Here is a 14,200-nt window from a genome sequence, read left to right as displayed (position 1 = left end):
AGTCTCTCCTTTTCTCATCCTCCTGGTTTTTGACCCTTGCCATTCTTGACCCTGTACCCGCCCGCCTAACCACTCTGCCTGTCCCTGACCCTGACCCTGCCTGCCGTACTGTTCCTTTGCTCCGCCTCTGGATTACCGACCTCTGTCTGACCTGAGCCTGCCTGCCGTCCTGTACCTTGGCCTCTACTCTGGATTATCGACCCCTGCCTTCCTTGACCTGTCGTTTGCCTACCCCTGTTGTTACAATAAACATTGTTACTTCACACAGACTGCACTTGGGTCTTACCTTTATTCCTGATATATAGATTACTGCAGTGTTGGAGCTAGAAACATAAGCATTATGCTGTACTTGTGATAACATCTGCAAATCTGTGAATGCGACCAATACATTTGATTTGATTTCATGCTCTTCCTGCTGCCTCTCTGGAAATTCAGGACTTTTAATTAAGATTGTTTTGCTGACAAATGTCGCAACAGAATTAAGCATCATCTTGGCAAATATAGAATCTTTATTTCTGAGAGAGAGAGAGACTTTCCTCTGTCAGGTATTTTGTTCTATAGAGCCTAGCTAATACCTTTTCTCAACCCTATTTTCCAGGTGGTGCTGCTGTCTGCCACTATGCCTCAAGATGTGCTGGAAGTCACCAAGAAGTTCATGCGTGACCCAATCCGTATCCTTGTGAAGAAAGAGGAGCTCACCCTGGAGGGTATTCGCCAGTTCTACATTAACGTGGAGAAAGAGGTATTGCTGTTCTAGATGCTTGTTCTAGAAAAGTATATATAGATAAAATATAAGGCTCTTTATATATGCTTGTGATACAAGAGTTTTGTGAGGCTCTTTGCTCTACTAGTATGTAAGTAAAACAGTTGATTTATACATTTAATTTTTTTTATCTAAAAGAAGTACAAAGGTCATGAAGTAGACACATTTTGTCAATACAACACAGTAATAACTCGGAATTGCCTGGGATCTCTAGATACGATTTGCAATTCTGTGATTTCTATTGATTTTATTACTGTGATAATATTCATTTTTTGATTGTGTTTACGAAGGCCTTGGATAGCATTGGAATACGATTTGTATTTAATTTAAAATAACACAATAGTGTTTTCATTAGTTTGTTACTGTAGGCTATATGTAAAAACAAAACAAACAAATTCATTAAAGTGTTGTGTTAAGAAGCAGTGCGGCTTGGTTGGGTTGTGTATCGGAGGACGCATGACTTTCAACCTTCGTCTCTCCCGAGCCCGTCTGGGAGTTGTAGCGATGAGACAAGATAGTAGCTACTAAACAATTGGATACCACGAAATTGAGGAGAAAAAGGGGTAAAATTCAAAAACAAACAAAAAAGTGTTCAATCTTTTTTATTGGTTGAGTGCCTGTGTTACAACTACAGTATGAAACAGAAAGCATATGTGTTGGAACACGGTAACAGCTTTTTATAATGACAACGTTTAAAAAAAAAAATAAAATACCCCAACCACAAGCCGTCTAATGATGAAAACATATGTAACCTAAACATCATTATAAGTGCCAAGTGGCCTTGTTAAAAACAGAACAAAAGCAATAATGCATTATAATGGGCTCCAAATGTATTGAGACAGTAAACAAAACTTATTTTTGTTTAGGTTGAGTTTCGGGGTGATTATCAGCTGGGAAATGCAATTTCACTTGTCGGGAGAAGGAGCAGAGCAGGCCCTACTGTCGGGAGAAGGAGGGGCAACGGGGGGAACCATAAAAATATGACACGCCCTCCTAAAACTGGTTAGAACTCCAGTTCTGATACTGTATGTAACTATCGATTTTTGCAACATCCCCCCCCCCCCCCCCTCACTAGTAACTGTTCTGACCACATAGAGTTGTAGTCGGAAGTTTATATACACAATAGCCAAAAACATTTAAACTCAGTTTTTCACAATTCCTGACATTTAATCCAAGTAAGAATTCCATGTCTTAGGTCAGTTAGGATGTCAAGGTTTTCCTGTGGTGAAGTAGAGGAGGACCAAAATGCAGCGTGGTTCGTTAGATACATCTTTAATTATGACGAAAACACGAACAATACAAAACAACAAAACGTTGAAAACTGAAACAGCCCTGACTGGTGCAACAAACACAGAGACAGGAACAATCACCCACAAACACACAGTGAAACCCAAGCTACCTAAGTATGATTCTCAATCAGAGACAACTAATGACACCTGCCTCTGATTGAGAACCATACTAGGCCGAAACATAGAAATACCCCAAAACATAGAAAAACAAACAGACTGCCCACCCAACTCACGCCCTGACCATACTAAATAAATACAAAACAAAGGAAATAAAGGTCAGAACGTGACATAGGATCACCACTTTATTTTAAGAATGTGAAATGTCAGAATAATAGCAGAGAGAATTATTTATTTCAGCTTTTTATTTCTTTCATCACATTCCCAGTGGGTCAGAAGTTTACATACACTCAATTAGTATTTGGTAGCATTGCCTTTAAATTGTTTAACTTGGGTCAATCGTTTCGGGTAGCCTTCCACAAGCTTCCCACAATAAGTTGGGTGAATTTTGTCCCATTCCTCCTGACAGAGCTGGTGTAACTGAGTCAGGTTTGTAAGGCCTCCTTCTCGCACACACTTTTTCAATTCTGCCCACAAATTCTCCAAAGGATTGGGGTCAGGGCTTTGTGATGACCACTCCAATACCTTGACTTTTCTGTCCTTAAACCATTTTGCCACAACTTTGGAAGTATGCTTGAGGTCATTGTCCATTTGGAAGACCCAGCTTTAACTTCCTGACTGATGTCTTGAGATGTTGCTTCAATATATCCACATAATTTTCCTGCCTCCTGATGCCATCTATTTTGTGAAGTGCACCAGTCCCTCCTGCAGCAAAGCACCCCCACAGCATGATGCTGCCACCCCCGTGCTTCATGGTTGGGATGGTGTTCTTCGGCTTGCAAGCCTCACCCTTTTTCCTCCAAACATTACAATGGTCATTATGGCCAAACAGTTCTAATTTTTGTTTCATCAGACCAGAAGACATTTCTCCAAAAAGTACAATCTTTGTCCCATGTGCAGTTGCAAAGTGTCGTCTGGCTTTTTATGGCAGTTTTAGAGAAGTGGCTTCTTCCTTGATGAGTGGCCTTTCGGGTTATGTCGATATAGGACTCATCTTTACTGTGGATATAGATACTTTTGTACCTGTTTCCTCTATCATCTTCACAAGGTCCTTTTCTGTTAATTGATTTGCACTTTTAGCACCAAAGTACATTCATCTCTAAGAGACAGAATGCGTCTCCTTCCTGAGCGGTATGACGGCTGCATGGTCCCATGGTGTTTATACTTGCGTACTATTATTTGTACAGATGAACGTGGTAACTTCAGGCGTTTTGGAAATTGCTCTCTAGGATGAACCTGACTTGTGGAGGTCTACAATTGTTTTTCTGAGGTCTTGGCTGATTTCTTTTGATTTTCCCATGATATCAAGCAAAGAGGCATTTGAATGTAGGCCTTGAAATACATCCATGCAGAGAGGGAGGAGGGGGGAGGGGGGAGGAGGTACAGCTTCCTAGAGGCCAATTGACTCAAATAATGTAAATTAGCCTATCAGAAGCTTCTAAAGCCATGACACCATTTTCTGGAATTTCCCAAGCTGTTTAAAGGCACAGTCAACTTAGTGTATGTAAACTTCTGACCCACTGGAATTGTGATAGTGAATTATAAGTAAAATAATCTGTATGTAAGCAATTGTTGGAAAAATTACTTGTGTCATGCACAAAGTAGATGTCCTAACCAACTTGCCAAAACGATTGTTTGTTAACATTAAATGTGCGGAGTGGTTGCAAAACGAGTTTTAATGACTCCAACCTTAGTGTATGTAAACTTCTGACTTTAACTGTAGAATACTAATCAGTAAGCAGGTTTCCAATGACCCAGGTCTATTAGATAAAAGCTAAAATCTTTGCGACATCTGTAATGGAAATGGCAGATAGAAAACATTTTCTAAAGATCAAAAACATTTTTCTTTTTTTTTACATACGGTCAACGGGGTAGATTTGTCTTTTGTGGAACCTTTGTTGTGGCAAATTATGCTGGAAACAGTATTTGCTGAATCATTTTAAATTTGTGGGACACGTAGTGTCATCATGTAACTATAAAGCTCAACATTTAGTTCTAAATTATACTGCTTGCAAAATCATTTTTTTGAACTATAAAAATGTTTTTTTCAGGACATTGACTGACTTTAGAGAATGCCGGAATTGCTTCGCTTTTCTTTTCTGGTTGGCTGGCAAGTTTCATCGCTATAGGACTGCCACGAACCGTGGCTATATGTTAACACATGAGAATTATTAGAATATGGCAAATATTAGTCAATTATTGCATTCTATGTATGCTGGTGTGAGGGCATACAGGCTGTCGGCAATGTATTAATGCGCAATTTAATGGTAATACTTTAATCTCTTCATTTTTTTTGGACACTAGGGTTTTTGTGAAAGTGTGATGTCATTACATCCAGCTGAGTTTATCGATACAAGATATTTCAATGGAAACGCACCATAGCAGGCAATTGTCGCATGTATTTTCTGTGCAAGCATTCTAAATGATGACCATCACTGGAAAGGTTCATGAAAACATAACTAGTGATGAGTTTAGAGGTCGCCTCTCCTTCGTTAAACTTGTAGTACTTGATTATTTGATTATCAAGATGGTTGATTTTGTATGAAAAAATCTTTCTACAGTGATACTAAGAATGTGTAGCTATATCCTTTTAAGCACCCTTTTAAATGTTTTTGGGGTCCCGAGTTCCCTCCGTCTCCCATGCTGTTAGAGGAACGGTGTTCTTTGGCAAAGAAAGCAGACTGCTCTCCACCGTGGCTGGGATCTCTCCCTCTCCACTACCTAGCTATAAAGTAATGTTACTCCCATGTCTTCAGTCTCAATTCAACCCCCTTTCCATTGTTAGGAGTGGAAGCTGGACACCCTGTGTGATCTGTACGAGACCCTGACCATCACCCAGGCTGTGATCTTCATCAACACCCGCAGGAAGGTGGACTGGCTGACTGAGAAGATGCATGCCAGGGACTTTACTGTCTCTGCCCTGGTAAGAGCTCCTGCACCTCCAGCTCTGTGTCCATGTCCCACAGTGTTGTCATACCTAACACCCAGGTATGTGTTTGGTGATGGACATACAGTGGGGCAAAAAAGTATTTAGTCAGCCACCAATTGTGCAAGTTCTCCCACTTAAAAAGATGAGAGAGGCCTGTAATTTTCATCATAGGTACACTTCAACATTGACAGACAAAATGAGGGGGAAAAAACAGAAAATCACATTGTAGGATTTTTTATGAATTTATTTGCAAATTATGGTGGAAAATAAGTATTTGGTCACCTACAAACAAGCAAGATTTCTGGCTCTCACAGACCTGTAACTTATTTTTTAAGAGGCTCCTCTGTCCTCCACTCGTTACCTGTATTACTGGCACCTGTTTGAACTTGTTATCAGTATAAAAGACACGTGTCCACAACCTCAAACAGTCACACTCCAAACTCCACTATGGCCAAGACCAAAGAGCTGTCAAAGGACACCAGAAACAAAATTGTAGACCTGCACCAGGCCGGGAAGAATGAATCTGCAATAGGTAAGCAGCTTGGTTTGAAGAAATCAACAGTGGGAGCAATTATTAGGAAATGGAAGACATATAAGACCACTGATAATCTCCCTTGATCTGGGGCTCCATGCAATATCTCACCCCGTGGGGTCAAAATGATCACAACGGTGAGCAAAAATCCCAGAACCACACGGGGGGACCTAGTGAATGACCTGCAGAGAGCTGGGACCAAAGTAACAAAGCCTACCATCAGCAACACACTACGCCGCCAGGGACTCAAATACTGCAGTGCCAGACGTGTCCCCCTGCTTAAGCCAGTACATGTCCAGGCCCGTCTGAAGTTTGCTAGAGATTATTTGGATGATCCAGAAGAAGATTGGGAGAATGTCATATGGTCAGATGAAGCCAAAATATAACTTTTTGGTAAAAACTCAATTCGTCGTGTTTGGAGGACAAAGAATGCTTGAGTTGCATCCAAAGAACACCATACCTACTGTGAAGCATGGGGGTGGAAACATCATGCTTTGGGGCTGTTTTTCTGCAAAGGGACCAGGACGACTGATCCGTGTAAAGGAAAGAATGAATGGGGCCATGTATCATGAGATTTTGAGTGATAACCTCCTTCCATCTGCAAAGGCATTGAAGATGAAACGTAGCTGGGTCTTTCAGCATGACAATGATCCCAAACACACCGCCCGGGCAAGTCTCCAGATCTCAACCCCATAGAAAATCTTTGGAGGGAGTTGAAAGTCCGTGTTGCCCAGCAACAGCCCCAAAACATCACTGCTCTAGAGGAGATCTGCATGGAGGAATGGGCCAAAATACCAGCAACAGTGTGTGAAAACCTTGTGAAGACTTACAGAAAACATTTAAGCTTTATCATTGCCAACAAAGGGTATATAACAAAGTATTGATTGGAGTTTGGAGTATTGAGATAAGTATTGAGATAAACTTTTGTTATTGACCAAATACTTATTTTCCACCATAATTTGCAAATAAATTCATTAAAATCCTACAATGTGATTTTCTTCTCATTTTGTCTGTCATAGTTGAAGTGTACCTGTGATGAAAATTACAGGCCTCTCATATTTTTAAGTGGGAGAACTTGCACAATTGGTGACTGACTCAATACTTTTTTGCCCCACTGTATGGGTTGATAATGGTTAGTGTTATGTGCGTTGATGTTTTAGTAATAATATGTTGTCATACACCACTAAAGTATGTGGAGGATGATGATGAACAAAGGCATACAGGGCCTTCAGAAAGTATTCACACCCCTTGACTTTTTCCACATTTTGTTGTGTTACAAAGTGGGATTAAAATGGATTTAATTGTTATTTTTTTGGTCAATGATCTACATAAAATACTCAAAGTGGAAGAAAAATTCTAACAATTTGTTTATAAAAGAAGACGAGCTAAATAAAACCCCAATATATCTTGATTAGATAGGTTTTCAATCCCCTGTGTCAGTACATGTTAGAATCTCCTTTGTCAGCAATTACAGCTGTGAGTCTTTCTGGGTAAGTCTCCCATTTATTTTTTTTATTTTTTTAACTCTTCAAACTATGTCAAATTGCTTGTTGATCATTGCTTGACAATCATTTTCAGGCTGTAACACAACAAAATGTAGAACAAGTGAAGGGGTATGAATACTTTCTGAAGGATCTGTATTATGTAACTTGTTAAGCAAATATTCAAACCTTTGCATTGCTTGCTCTCTGCGGTTTTAGGCTGGGTTTCTGTATCAGCACTTTGTGACATGCGGTTGTGAAAATGGCCTTATAAATCCATTTGATTTGATACTCCTGGACTTATTTAGGCTTGCCATAACAAAGGGGTTAAATGCTTTTTGACTCGAGACATTTTAGCTTTTCATTTTGAATTTATTTGTAAAAAAGAAAATTGGAAAAACTTAATTCCAATCTTATATTATTAGAGTGTTGTGTGTAGGCCAGTGACAAAGAAATCTAAATGTTATACATTTTAAATTTAGGCAGTAACACAATAAAATGTGGAAAAAGTCAATGGGTGTGAATACTTTCTGAAAACTGATAACAGTTTATGAGCTGGGTTTCCAGGTGCCGATTTATGCCTAGTCCTGGATTAAAAGCATGATCTCTCGGACTAGCTCAATCTGTGTCTGGGAGAGTGCCGTTGATTTTTTTAGAAGTGGTTAGTTCCACCCCCTGTCTTTTGAGTGGCACTGAGTCTTATCTGCCAGGGGGAGAGAGACAAAGCCATATTCATCCCAAACCGACTCTGCCGTGAGCAACGGGTTGGTACATGCTATCGGCACAAACTCGTCATTGAGTTGAACACTTAACACTTAACACAGGGTTGAAGTGTCTGTAAGTTATCCTATGCGATGTCATCGTTTACATTAAACACATTAGTTTGCAATATCTACAGAAGCCACAGCCTTCGATCTCCGCAGTATAGTTCCTATCTTTGTCACAAAGTTCCTCCTGTACTTCTTAGTGCCTCTATTTGTGCAGAAAACATCCCATTGTATGATTCCCATAGATCAGCATTTGTATGATTCCCATAGATCAGCATTTGTTGTGTTTATTTATTTATTTTTGTAACTGTTTAATCTTGGTACGGTATTGAGATACATGAATTGCTTGTGGCGTTCATTCACTAAGGTGATGTCAGATCCAGGCTAACTATCTTGTCTGACTATAAGTGGCTCGGTATAAGAGTGTCTGCTAAATGTAATGTCGTCCTTCCTCCCCAGCACGGTGACATGGACCAGAAGGAGAGGGACCTGATCATGAGGGAGTTCCGCTCTGGCTCCAGCCGTGTTCTCATCACCACAGATTTGCTGGTGAGTTGAGTTCAGGACTACCTTGGTAGAGCACGCTGTGCCCTGAATCTTTTCATATGTTGTATGTAAAATTATGTTAATATCTTATTATATTAATTGAATGTGTAAGTGGGCTCTATATTATTTATTTAATTAGCCTACTCTTAATGAACAGTGATGACAAAGTTTGAATCAAGTGGCAACATGTATACATTTTTAGTATGTGATCACTGTTGGATCTGAACCCATAACCTTTTGCATTGCTATCACCGCACTCTCTTACCAACTGATCCACACAGGACTATGCTGGCCTGCACCAGTGTTCAGGGTAATAAAGCAATGACAGCTAGAGGTCAGACATTGCAGGAGTGCTGATCATGTTTCTCCTTTCAGGCCCGAGGAATTGATGTTCAGCAGGTGTCTCTGGTTATCAACTATGACCTGCCGACCAACCGTGAGAACTACATTCACAGGTAGGAGGGACCCTTAGGGATGAGCGGTATAGAGTATTTTACTATATACTGGTATTGATGCAGAGGCCTGAATGTTTGGTTTGTTAAATGTGATATGCTACTCCGCTAAATGTGATATGCTACGACCACTTGCGCTCAGTCTGCATGGTTAATACAGCACTTGCGACAAGATGTTGATGACAACAATGCTCATTTCCACTTTGCTTCTTAATATAAATCCACAAGCGTTCTATAATTACACTATTAGGTTGTGTATCTTGCGGTGTGCAAACAGCTAGTGTCCTTTTTTAGCAAGTTGTTGCTAAAATTGTATAGTTTTAGCTGCTAATGCTAATCGCCAGTTAGCTAATACATTTACTGAGTCGGAGCAAACGTAACTAGCTAATACAGCCTGATCCCAGTGCTGGTGCCTACACCAGTCATCATTGTTTTTGTGCAACAGTATCTTATAAATCAAAGAGGAATAGGCGAAGCATGGAAATGTTAGCTATATGATGTAGCTAAGAGAAAACATTTAATGTAGCTAGATTATAGGGTCCCCTAGGTAACACTGACCAACACTTTGTTTCCTATCCTGTCACAATAATTCCTCCCTGGGCTTTTTCATTCGTTGTCATGTCAAACAACAGTGTATTCAAAGTGCTCACTATTATATTGTAACTATAGAATTTGAATAATCATTCTATTGTCTTGATCCCAACAGTTCACCCAAGTGTTTTGATCTAAATCGCAATTACAATGTTTTGGTAAATATGAGATTTTTTTGGGCACATATCGTGCAGCCCTATGTAGCAGTGTGGAAATGATCTCAAAGGAGTGCAGAAATTGATTAAAATGCTGGGTATTTAGTTTGATTTAACAATATTAAGCAATCAGAATGGAGAAAGCCCCATTGAAATCCCTTAGTGGGGAATTCCGACCCGAGTTAAGCGTGTGTAAATTTAATGGAATTCCCTTTTTATGCACTTTTCTATCTATGTGTATTCTGACCTTAAACTTAAGCATGAGTATAGCATGCTATTCACCCGCTTTTCATTTGGGCTGAATATCAAAGAAATGGTTTGGCGGATCTGCGTCTACAGATACTGTATTCTCACCGTGACTTAATTACAACATAATTCCACCACCTTTACGGACGATTAAACCTGTCAGTTCCATGGGGATTTTTAAATTTTTTATAAAGAGAACACCATTCTCCGTGCATTGTAATTGATAAAAGCAAATTGAAAGGAGCTATTGATAAGAACTAGGTAAATGAGTAAGACGTTTAAATAAGGCATTTGTAAATAGAAATTAGTATTGTTTTAGATCTATTTTACCTTAACGATGGAGACAAATGTGAAACCAGTCATATGGCAGCAATGTCCACAATGAAGTTTATATGAAATGCTGGCCATGGGATAGCATTTGGAGACCCAAGCTATAGGCCTCTGCAGCCATGCGCAAATTACAGTATAGCAACAAACCTACGGAGTTGATTCATGATTTCTAGAATGTTTTAATTATACCCAGACTTTTCACTGTATTTTTTTACAATTTGTATTGTGTTAAATATTAGCCCGCTATCAGTAGCCACTGTCAGGTATACCCGCATACATTTACAGTGCCTTCGGAACGTAAGCTATTCACACCCCTTTTTTCACACCCCTGTTTTTCAATGCATCGCAAAGAAGGGCACTTCGAGGAAAACCTGGTTCAGGCTGCTTTCCAACACACTGGGAGACTAATTCACCTTTTAGCAGGACATTAACCTAAAACACAAGGCCAAATCTACACTGGAGTTGCTTAGCAAGATGACATTGAATGTTCCGGAGTGGCCTAGTTACAGTTTTGACTTAAAAATCATCTTGAAAATCTATGGCAAGATTTGAAAATGGCTGTCTAGCAAAAACCAACTTGAGAGAGCTTGAAGAATTTAAGAATAATGTGCAAATATTGTACAATCCAGGTGTGCAAAGCTCTTGCAATGTTTTTGATTAATCCGCAGTTTTCTCCTTTCACAGCCATTAAACTCTGTAACGGTTTTAACATCACCATTGTCCTCCTGGTGAAATCCCTGAGTGATGTCCTTCCTCTCTGACAAGTGAGTCAGGAAGGACGCCTGTTTCTTTGTAGTGACTGGGTGTATAGATTAGGGTTGTCCCCGACCCCCAAAAATATTGCTTGACCAAACGTAGTCTCTTCTTTCGACCAATCGATTGGTTGACATTTTTAAACGTGTACTTTTCCATATATAGACACACACTTTGTGCTTTAATAAAATCAACTATATCTACTGAACTTGTCTGATGCTTTAAGCATGCTGTTTGATTAAATAATTAAGGCCCACAAATGTCTCGAGGAAGCCAGATATCAAGATGGCCTAACCAGAAGAAAAAAACTTGTCTACCCCCTTGCGCATGCTGAATAAATGCTGAATAAATTTAATTCAACCGCTGAAACGATTGTCAATAAAGTTGTCAGTACATTTATCTAAATCCATCCTTTTACATTTTTTTTTTCGACACTCACTAACGCTTCAGAATATTAGGGATCAATGAAAGAAAGCCATGTAAATACACAAATTCGTCTCCTTTTCAGCACCAATTGGTAGATTTAAAAATACTTTGATCTTGATTCTCTGATTGTTCAATCCATGAAATATTGGAAGGTGAGAAAGTTGTACAATAGGTTAGAACAACAAGAAGTTGATGTTGGCTAGTGAACAATGCCAGAAATGCAAAACAAACTTTGTGCAAAATGAACTTCCAGAAGTAATCAAGGCACAAGTTAATTTTTCCCAATACTTTTGGTCCCTTAAAATAGAGGGACTATGTACAACAATTGCTGTAATTTCTAAACGGTTCACCCGATATGGATGAAAATACCCTAAAAGTAAGGCTGATAGTTTGCACTTTAACTTCCTTGTATCATTTCAATTCCAAAGTGCTGAAGTACAGAGGCAAAACAACATTGTGTCACTGTCCCAATGCTTTTGGAGCTCACTCTAATTAAAACATTCTAGAAATCATAAATAAACTCTGTAGGTTTGGCGTTATACTGCCATTTGTGCATGGCTACAGAAGCCTATAGCTTGGGTCTCCAAATATAAGGCCAGCATTTCATGAACTTCACTGTGGAAAAGGTGATACGTTGATATGCTTCAGTTTGCTACCCTATGACTGGTTTCAAATTTATTTAGATTTATTTACAATCCCCTTATCCAAACTGCTTACTAATTTACATAGCTCTAATCAATAGTGCATGGCGAATGGTGTTATTTCTGTTGGATAAAAGAAAGATGTTCCACTTGGAACCGACAAGTTGCTCGACGTTATTCATCGTGCGTAAAGGTAGTGGAATTATGAGGGAATTAGGTAGATGTCAGAATACGGTGTATAAAGACGCCTTTGCCACAACTTAAGTTTTTGGGTCTCCACCCCAGAATGAATAGCGTGTGAATAGCATGCTATTCTCATGCTTAAATTAAAGGTCAGAATATGCATAGAGAGAAGTGCATTAAAAGGGAATCATGTATAATTTTTGTGTGCTTAACTCAGGTTTGAATTCCACCTGTAGAATTTGTTGCCACCCTAGTTATAAAGCGAATGAATCAGGAATTCCTATTTATTTTTTTACATTTCCAGAATTATCTATATTGATCTGCTCACATTCCTCCTCGTTTGTTTCATTTCATGTTTATTTCACTACTGTTTTAATTCTAAATGCAGATCGGCAGGGTTCATATTAACCTTGTCTTTAAATGTTGTGTGCCAGGATCGGGAGAGGAGGCCGTTTTGGCAGAAAGGGTGTTGCCATCAACATGGTGACAGAGGAGGACAAGCGCACTCTCCGGGACATTGAGACGTTCTACAACACCACAGTAGAAGAAATGCCCATGAATGTGGCTGACCTGATCTAGAGTAGAGACCCCTGCCCCTGGCGCCCTGCCTGCTGGTGGTCTACATACCACTATCATCATCTCACTGTTCTCTAAAATCTCCCATTTCCTACCTGTCACCCACCTATATTCCCACCTATCCAAGCCTCTCCCGTGTATCCCAATTTTGCGCTCTTAAATGGGGTAGGGGAACCCCCGGTTTCCCCTCCTTTTCCATGCATTATAAAAACCTAGAATTGTATGTTTACTTGGCCACAGATGAGGATCAGTATGTTTGCATTAGCAGCAGACTTCATGTCCTTATGTTGTATACAAGGACCCCTTGGGACTCCATTTCAATAGGAAATGGTAACTTCTTTTGGGAATGGGGATTGCACTATGCAGTTGCAGTCTTTGTTATTTGCATTGAAGTTGTTATATTCTATCACTCTCCATTGCTGATATGCAGTAGATTTTCTGCAGGAGAGTTTTTAAACAAAGGATGACATTGTTTATAAAAATGTTTAAAAAATCCTCCATGTGCCTCCTTGAAAGTAGAGCTATTCATTTTAACACCGTGAATGAGTGGTAAGACACAAGCTGTTGGTAGATATTTTGATTGAATATATAAAACTACCCATATTTAATTCTAAAGTGTATAATTTATATTTCACAAAGCTTGGCATTTTGGGGGAGAAACTGAATGTGTACAGAGGGGGCTATTGGGAGTTTTGCTTTGAGTGCAAAGACATTTGATGGACTACATGGAATAAAATTCCAGTATAAACATTTTATTTATTTTCCACACCTTTTTTTATTAATTAGTTTGGTTTCATTTTACAAATTGGGGAAGGGGGTGACTTCAATAAAGTTACCAAATAAACAAAGTGTTTGTTTTGCCAGTTATTTATCATGTTAATATAATCAGCAGCTATGTTTCCATTAACTTGTCCAGTGATTTTTTTTGTTTGTTTTGTCGACACTAACCAGGTTTTCATCCAACCTTAATATGCGAGTAAAATACATGTTGCATAAAAAATGTCATGACAGGCCTGATGGAAACAGAACATTCTCCGGTTCACTTTCCAAATGCAGACAACAAAATACGCTAGACAAGGTAGGATCTTTTAGTGTCTACCAAATAACCATCATATTGAAGTAAACTTGGGTGTCACGCGATGACGTGTTGTCCTCCCACAACGACTCATTGGGAAAGTGTGCAGTTTATTAGGCTACATGTGAAATAAATGATGATGAACTTCACAGGGTGGTGAAAGTGCAATGTGATGAGCTTGATGCTCCTCTCCAATATCGAGAGTCTTATTCTGGTGACATGATCATCGATGCTTGGCTGCCGTTTGACAAATAAAAATAATATTGGTCTGCCAAATTCCATCGATCCAGGCCAGAAGGATCAACTGGCTGTGGCACTCTTCTGATGAGTGCACCCGGAGGATAACTG

The 14,200-nt window shown here is 39.4% G+C and overlaps 1 protein-coding gene across 1 annotated transcript in view; it reads left to right on the top strand.

The window, feature by feature from the left end:
• LOC135550212 (eukaryotic initiation factor 4A-I) overlaps positions 1–13,625 on the top strand; it is a 33,592-nt gene extending 19,967 nt beyond the window's left edge. The window contains exons 7-11 of the mRNA XM_064980813.1: positions 599–742; positions 4,955–5,092; positions 8,338–8,427; positions 8,800–8,879; positions 12,636–13,625. Of these exons, the coding sequence (XP_064836885.1) occupies positions 599–742; positions 4,955–5,092; positions 8,338–8,427; positions 8,800–8,879; positions 12,636–12,780 (597 nt within the window). The 3' untranslated portion in view covers positions 12,781–13,625. The remainder of the gene's footprint in view (positions 1–598; positions 743–4,954; positions 5,093–8,337; positions 8,428–8,799; positions 8,880–12,635) is intronic.
• The last annotated feature ends 575 nt before the right edge of the window (positions 13,626–14,200 follow it).

This window comes from Oncorhynchus masou, chromosome 12 (assembly GCF_036934945.1).
Source record: "Oncorhynchus masou masou isolate Uvic2021 chromosome 12, UVic_Omas_1.1, whole genome shotgun sequence".
NCBI classification, from domain to species: domain Eukaryota; kingdom Metazoa; phylum Chordata; class Actinopteri; order Salmoniformes; family Salmonidae; genus Oncorhynchus; species Oncorhynchus masou.
Note: the sequence above shows the minus strand (reverse complement) of the source record. Positions and strands in the feature narration are given on the sequence as shown.